General features: G+C 32.3%; 1 protein-coding gene across 1 annotated transcript; it reads right to left on the reverse strand.

The window, feature by feature from the left end:
- Positions 1 to 2,008: 2,008 nt before the first annotated feature.
- LOC108476371 (AP-1 complex subunit mu-2) lies at positions 2,009 to 7,560 on the reverse strand. The gene is made up of 11 exons (XM_017778571.2): positions 7,117 to 7,560; positions 6,763 to 6,909; positions 6,558 to 6,620; positions 6,247 to 6,423; positions 6,053 to 6,156; positions 5,380 to 5,487; positions 5,158 to 5,254; positions 4,962 to 5,059; positions 4,706 to 4,847; positions 4,506 to 4,628; positions 2,009 to 2,471 (listed from the first exon to the last, which is right to left on the reverse strand). The coding sequence occupies exons 1-11, from the start codon at positions 7,243 to 7,245 to the stop codon at positions 2,373 to 2,375; spliced, it is 1,287 nt and encodes a 428-aa protein (XP_017634060.1). The 5' UTR covers positions 7,246 to 7,560; the 3' UTR covers positions 2,009 to 2,372.
- Positions 7,561 to 8,841: the final 1,281 nt, after the last annotated feature.

Below are 8,841 nucleotides of genomic sequence, written 5' to 3' on the forward strand. Positions count from 1 at the left end.
CCTAATTGCATATGTTCAATCGGTGCATCTGCTAGCTTATTGAAATCATAAATGAATTGCATGTCAAACCAAATAGACAGAAGTTGATGGAAATGATAAAGTTAGATACATGGGTTACATTCGCAAATGAATGTGTTTTCTCATTGAGTATAAAAATGACTTGAGAATTAATTTAAGGTTTTCGAATTATTATTTAATTAAATAATTGAAGTTCGGAAATGAAATTAAAATAATTAGTAATTGTGAATCCGTTGAATATGAAAATTAAATATATTTATTCATATATTCTTTTTCGGTAAAATTGTTATAATTTTAACGAAATTAGAATTGGGTTGAGAAAATTATTTAATTGAAAAATTAATTTATCTAAAGTAATTAATTAATTAATATTTATTTTGAGAAATAGAAAACATGTATTGGGTTAAATTAAATTATACAGTATTGGGTTAAACATTCAAAAAACACATAATTTGACCCAATATAGGAAAGACCCAATGGTGTAGTTAAATAGGGAGTGCCACCTCTCTCTTGTGGTTAAACTAGAAGACTAATTTTTCTATTAAATAAATATTGTTTGTATTTTACAAATTCAACCAGTATTCTCCTATTTCTTCTTATAAATAGATGGCATTGGTAGAATTATTTATACAAGTTTTTCATATAAGTTCAATATATTGTTATTTTTGTCATAAAGTAGTGAGAATTTATTTTTTGGGAATTACAATTCTACCAGTTTCTCTTGTGAGTGAATTGCTTTCCTACTGAAAGTAATAAATCATCTTTGGTTATGTGTTTGGTTTGTAATTGTCCGAGCCCACACTTAAAGCAATTCATGATACGAGAACAATAGAGAAGACCGTTCGGTTAAAAGCTGATAACATCTAGGATCCATCTCGCTCAAAGCATAGGTGCATTTCAGAGGGGAAGTATTACTATAAATATCACAAATCAACATGGTTTTCAAAACTTTCAATTTTTCATTGTGACAAAATCGGTTTTTTTCCAACATTATATGCAATCCATTTTCGGCCATATCTAGCTGGAGGAGGGACCAATTGAACATATATAATTAGGGCTCAAATAACTTATAATTAAGTTCCGACTCTTCTTATATTAATTAAAACATTACAATCATAAAGTCATTCCATTAAAGTACCATAATTGAACTCTCCTTTATTATATATCATTAGAAAAGCAACTTAATAAGTGCTTGTCCAGTGCTTGTCCAATGACCTTATCATTTAATTTTGGTAATTGGGAAAACTTTGGATACGGAAAAAGTTCAATAAGTTTTGGTTATTGAGAAATTTTAGGTCATTAGAGAAATTGTTTAAATAAGCCATCTTTTTCGATTGATTTTGAAGGTCAACAGTAAGTCCATATTTACTTCACCAATTGTTAATAACAAAAGAAATGTGCGGTTGGTTTGTGACATTTCACCCAATGAGCAAAAAGACGCGAAGTTAATCAAAATTTGAGTACTTGGATAGAAAAGAACTACAAAAGTGGCTTGAGAGACTTAAGTGTGACTTGGCCTTCAATTAGAATTTTAAGGGATTGTTCTTGATCGTTCCCAAAATCTAATGTACACCCATGTTTGGCTCCAAACTCCCTAAGATTTAACCAACATATTGACACCTTATCTTCATAAGTATAGACTATCATATCAAGAGAACGGATATATATATAACATGTGAATGGTAAATTCTATAACTGTGTCAAGTGCATAATCCCTATGATAAGAGACTGCTAAGTCCTGAACTCACAAGTGCCTTCAGCTCATAATGTGATTCTTCATAGTAGAAAAAAATAGACATTGATCTGTGAGGTCGCTGAGATGCCAGACGAGCTCACAAGATATCAATATAAAAAACGTTAGGATGGATCATTTTCGTATTAACGAAACTTTTTGGAATACAACCAAACTAGGTAAAATCTTTCACGCAGAATTTCTCAAAGTACAAAAATCTACATTCCAAGAAAAAATGTCTTATGATTATAGAAATAATTTTCTAAAAAATCATTTTCCATAAAAACAATCAGCTCTAAGCAATGATTTCCTAGTGACATTCAAACATTTAACCATTGACAACCGAAAAAAAAAAGGGAAAAAGAATTTCATAGCTTTCAATTTGAAGTTTGATAATGGAAGGGGAAAAAGAGGGTTCTTGGTGATTAAAAACTCTTACACACCTACTAGATAAAACAATTATAATGCACAAAAAGTATAATGTGAAGAAGAAAAGAGTTTTCACGTCGAAACACTTGCATGCTCTTCATAGGGCCTTCGCTTATCAACCAACTAGTTTCTTGTATCCATATGTCCCCATTGATTCAAACTCGGTGAATTTGAAACTTAAAACCAATGGCTATCAAATAAGTCTTAGTTCATACTCGCCAGCCATTGTAATGTACCGTACCCATGGAAGAGCCTGGTAACCACTTTTCTCAATGATCTTCAGATAACGAACCTACAAAAACCCCAACATGCAAATTAGAAAAATTATCAAATGAAACACAAAACGCTAGGAATCCCAAGGTGTTTTTTTAGTGATTTTGTTTTTCTTAGCAAATTGAAACAATAATAATCTAATTCTGGGCAATTCCTATAAGCAAAGAGTTATCTACATAGTGCTGCCAAGCGGTTATTATCGATGCTTACATTGAATCTCATCCGTGGTTTCCATGGCTACTAGGATGGACTCGTATTTATACAAGTTGTGTGGTTAGCATTTTTATAATGGATATCTAGCTAGCGAGTAAAACTATCATGCTAACCAAATAGTCCTTTCACAAAATAATCTTCGAATGAGACAGGATGTCTGACCAGCAGACTATTTATGTTTGACATGCCCGGTGTCATGTTAGATTGTCATCTTTAATCAACTTTATCCACCTGTCAACAATTCATCACCGCCTTGACTACCCCACACAATCTAGACAGCGTACCACACTTTTTGACAGTGCATAATAGCTCAAAAAGTTCGATGTTTCATGCAATTTCCGGTTGGATAATTTAGCTTAGGCTGCATTCAGTAATGCTTTTGAGTTGCCAAAGGCAATTATTCGCAGCACAAGCATTGCCAAATACTTGGTTTTTGGAATCAAAAGAGCTTTTTGAAATTGCTTTTATACCTAAACCCAAAAACTGAGATGAGGTGCTTTTGGCTTAAAGGGTCTGAAGTGAAATGATCAAAACACCCTTATTTATTCCTCCATCAAAACACCCTAATAATATCTTTAATGAACTTACTATGTAGCCATAAATAATTAATCAATACTTCAGCAAAGGTAAGGTTTGCCTTTGAACACATATACCCGTTTACAAGGATTTAGCTGCATCAATGCTTCCAAATTATTATCCAAAGACAGAATTTTATGATTTTAATATCTAAAATACAATATATGTATTTAAATTAATTTTTTTAAATAATTTATATTAATTACTTAGGGTATTTAAAAGTTATATTTCATATATCATGTTAAATTGTTTAAATTAATTTATTTTTACTTCCCAACATCATGTCTAAAATAGACATTTTAACTTCCCATCGCAATTTTTAACAACAATACCAAACACTTAAAATTAACAAAACACATTTCCGCAACACTTTTCAAAAGCACTTTTCCAAACCAAGCTTTTTAAAAACATTTTCCAACCGCATTTGAATTGCCAACCTATCCCTTAACAGCTTACTACATGCTATTTGAAGTAACTTACATGTTACTTGGGAAAACAAGCGACATCTCTTAGCTGTAACATGATTGTTCTAAACGGGGTGACATTCTAAAGTCTAAGCATAAATTTCCACTCATTGCAAAATAAAAAGGTACCCATCCTATAAAGAAAAGTTAACTACATGCCTTCTTTTAATGACACCTGTCTGGAGGGATAGGGTAGGAATTTTATGAACATTTAGGCCAATAGTTGGGCTATCTTTCACTTTTAACTCTTAGGCAACTACAAAACCCATATCAAAGTGCAAAAGTGGTGTTTTTTATTTGTGATGTATTCACTTTTTTGTTCCCTATTACTATGATGTTAATTTAAAATCAAGGATATTAGTTAGTATGTTAATAAATAAATATTAGCAATGGAAGCTAACACAAGTTGTGTTCTCCCTATATCAGTTAAAAACTCTAGTTCTTGACTGTTGAGTGTGTGAAGAAGAGAAAGGAAGGAGACAGTGGAAAAGAAATTTCATTTTTGTATCCCTTTCAGCATGAGGAAGAACAGAAGAATGACAAAACAGTTACAGATGGCATAACCAAATAAAAAAGAAAATCAATATCAGCAATGGAAGTTAAAACAGGTTATGTTCTCCCCAATTCAGTTAGAAATTCTAGTTCTTGACTGATAGCATGAGGAAGAAAAAGGAGGGAGACTACGGAAAAGAAATTACAATTTTGTATCCCAATCAGAATGAGAAGAACAGATGAGTGACAAAACAGTTAAAGTTGGCATAACCAAATTAAAAAAATAAAAAAAACATATGAAGGCATACCTGTATCCCAGAAACAGTAAAATATGGAATCTCAAACTTCACACGTATAGGTGCTTTTCTCTCTTGAGTCGCCTCTTCATCTGTTATGCTAGGAAGAGTAAACTCAGCCCTCAACATATACTCCTAATGTTGGAATTTCAAAATAATTAGTACCACGGCTAGCAAGAGAATTTTATAAGTTTGGAGTTCGCAGATGATACCTTCCCACCAGGAAAAGATCTTATTTTCCACAATAATGCATCATTTTCAGGTGCATATGCTGCAGATCCCATTGATGTCCGAACATTTGGACTGGAAGCATCAGCAGGCACAGGCACCATAATCTCAACATTCGTAGCAGTACTGTAAAGAACAATAATGCTTTCATCAGTGCTTAGTCATCTAAACATTGAATAACCCACCTAGATATGAGGGAAATTAGAAGAGTATGTAGGAATAGAGATAAAAACCCAATACCTACGCTCCTTGAACTGACTCCTGGCCTTTACCATAATCTCAACACGGCTTCTTGAATGTTTTTCAACTTGAGCTTCCACCCAGATGAGCGGTTTTACCTAAAAGCAGAAGTAATCACCAAAATCAGTCATCAAAAGAATAAGCAATTAGAAGAAAGAAAGAAAGGGAGTGAAAATTCATAAGAAAAATGGTTAACCTGAGTGCTGAGTCTGTATGTCATGAGATCAAAGGAACCATCAGGAGGTATGAAAGATATAGTTCGGTCATTTTCAAATCGGGCCAGACGTACACACCTAGGACAAAGCATTAATGAGGGAAATTTGCACCATCAGACTTCAGTAGCTGTTACACCCAAAGCTTAAGAAAAAGCATATATAAAAACCAGAGTAAAAGTAGAAAAGAGAGTCAGGTTACGTACTGATGAAACTTTATGTCCTCCAAATCAATCGCCTTTCCCTTTGTTGCTCGTCCCTGTGCCTCAAGCAATACTCTATCATTTAGGCCAAGTTTACACTCGGGCATGCCACTGAAAAGGAAAATTGAACCCAAATAAATATACAGCCTAAAATAGAACTTCCAAAATGAAAGGATACCATGCCAAACTTTTGAGAGCTTCCAGCATTACCGACATGAATGACACGGCGACCAGAAGTTTCAAATGAATGGTGCAGTAAACAAGGGTGCGAAATTGTGATGGAGAGACACCAATTCCCACTTCCAAATTAATAATGCTCTTTTTAAGATTGCAGAAAGATATATATATATATATATATATCTTGAAATCCAGGTCTCATCATATCAATTGCCAACCACTTCAATCAGCATCACCTTTTTTCCTAAAGAAATTGATATCCGCTTAACTTTTATTTGCAACTTGCAAATTACACAGTATCATCATTCTCTCTAAAATGCAATATTTGTTTAAATATAAGTTTTGCTACATTTGATACTTTTTTATATTTCCATTTTAAATCTATTCACGAAAATAAGCAATTACACTCTAGAAGTAAAGATAGATTTCTGCATTGATTAAAGCATATTCCCTTAAGATGGACCAATACCATATATCATCAAACAACCAGAAAACACACCTCAAATAAGTTCTCATCTTCAACGCCCCAACAACATCTGACCTAATTATTTGTCCATTGCTGTTGACAAGTATGTTCACGCTTTCTACCACATCCAAAAACACCTGAAATTAAAGAACGAATCTTCATAAGCTAGTGTCTCAAATGTGTTGATAAATAACTCAAAAATGACAACTATAAAAAAAGTGACCTACTTCATTCTTCTTGTAGTTTATTCCTTCACTCCGCCAAGAGACTGCATTTGTAACAGCCATTGGAGGTCTCTGTGTAACCTCCATCCTATAAGCATCAGTCTTGATAAACTCACTAAGTATTTTTGCTTCAGTGTATTGGGGGTAGCCAAAATCCATAATCTCATCAAGTAACTCATACTGGAAAATGCATAAAAAAAGAGCCAATTATAAACTCTTCTACAAAGATTATAAACCAATATCGTCCAACAAACAAAGCTGGAACTAGTTATCCTTAAAAAAAAAAAAAAAAAGGAAGTTTGATCTCCTCATACCACTACAACAAAGTTATCCCTAAGCGATTCCTCTTCTAATTCCTCGAAATAATGCTTAAAAACCTGAATTATTAATTCAGATCAATATAGAGAATCGAGATCACATATTAGTACTACATTAAAAAAATGTTTAGAAAAAAATTTAATGCAATTGAAAATTTGAAAATAAAGAAGGCATAAAACTAAAATTACCGAATTGGCTTACATCAACTACACGGTGAAGGAAGAAAAGAAGACTGGCAGCATTGCAATTCTGCCTTGTTGCAGTCATCAAGTACACGTTGCTGTGTTGTATAAACATGTACGTAACTCCATTATCATACACCACTGGATCTTGCGACTGCGGATCTCCCTGCGTACCAAATCCAAAGGTCCTCCGAATTCAATATTACGCTAACCACTTTGAGCACCATCAATTTAAAAACTGATTCGAAGTGTAGTTAAGCTTAATTCAAATTTTTTTAAAAAAAATTAAAGCAACAAAGAGAAGAAATATATTTATTCTAAACGGAAAAAAAAAATCAAATCGAAATCTGAAATTGACGAAAGAAAAAAAAACCTCTTTTTCGATGAGTTTGGTGAAGAAGCGTTCAGCTTGAGCAGCGGAGACGTCGCCACGGTAGTCACGCCACACCAGAACACGGCCCTTTATATCTAGAAGAAATAGTGCAGATGCTGCCCCCGCCATTTCTTCTTTTGTTTATATTTTTTGCCCGACGAAATCCCTAGCAATTTTGCAAATCAGATCGGTGCGGTTCACGGTTTCCTTAAGATCTGATTTGAATCAGAAGCGAGAAGAAAGATCTAAATGAAAGAAGTGCGAAGTTGAGCGAGCTTGTTGAAGCTGAACCATATTTTTTTAATGTTCGTTACGATCTGCCCTCTCCATACACACTAATTTACTTTTCTTTCTATTTCAGATTTTAAATGGAAGGCTTCAACTTTCATCTTCCCATACCTGTTTTCTTTTCCCGGTGCCAAATATTTTTAGAACGACGCCGCTTTATTTCGTTTGAAACTCACGCGCCAATGTTGTGAGTTGTTTTTGACATTTCCTACTTTATTTGACAATCTAATTTATATATAATTTACCACCAATGGGACGTGTTTCGCTTTCTTTTTAATTTAATTATTAGTGTTATTTTTATACTAATCATAAACAAATGCACGTTTCATCTAAAAGTGTTCTACATTCAAGGCAAAAGCTAAGAAAAATTTTTAGAGGGCCGAAATTAAATTAAATTTTTACGATAATAAAAGTATAATTTTATCATTTTAATAATTTATATCTTTATAATTTTTAAAGGATTAAATCAAATTTTTATCTTCTAAAGTACAATTTTACTTTTATTAATTTAAAATTTTAAAAATCCTAAATAAAAAAAAAATTTATTTTAGGAAGGTCAGGTCAGGACTCTTGTCAATCCCCTTAGCTACGCCCCTGCCTATATCTCTACTAACTGTCGTCTCCTTAAACCACTCAAATCATCATGTAAGATTGTCAACATCTTATCAAGAGGTTGGATGAAGCATCAAACCCCTAAAGGTCGACTAAAAGCAATCACAAGAATCCGTCCGCAGCTCAATTGCCTTCTCTAGGGGTGAGTGTTCGATCAAATCGAGTGAAAATTTTTTGAGTTAATCAAGTTCACGAGTCCAATTTTATCATCTTAACTCAATTTGAATTTTTTTTAGAATTAAGTCAAGTGAAATGAAATTTGAGTTAAGTCGAATCAAATGAAATTATTCGAGGCAAATTAAAAAATTAAATATGTTAAATAAAAATATTATTACAATATAACTAATTTTATGTTAGAACACATAAATTTGAAACTATATATATTTAAAAAAATTCAAAGCAAAAAAAATACTTGAGTATGATAAATTTGAATTATTAATTGGGTCCAAAATTTTATTTTAGAAATTTTAAAATTTTAAAATTCTTATATTTTTATAATTTTTATTAATATTTTAATTTTAAAATGATTTTGAATTATTTTATAATTTTTGTTGAGAGAAAGACTAATTTACTTATTTTCAAAGTTGACAGAGACCAAAAGGGTATCTGCATCAATTTGTTATTCGAATTATTCGAGTTATTCAAATTGTGAGGTTCAACTCGACTCAAACTCAAAACTCGAATCGAATTATTCGAGTAGACTCAAATAATTCGAATAACTCGATTCGATTAATTCGAAATTTAAATTTTATTTTTATTTTTCCTAATTGAATTGAGTTTTGCTCACCCTTAACTTTATCTGTAAATAATTTTTTTCCTTTTACT

Source organism: Gossypium arboreum, chromosome 3 (assembly GCF_025698485.1).
Source record: "Gossypium arboreum isolate Shixiya-1 chromosome 3, ASM2569848v2, whole genome shotgun sequence".
NCBI lineage: Eukaryota > Viridiplantae > Streptophyta > Magnoliopsida > Malvales > Malvaceae > Gossypium > Gossypium arboreum.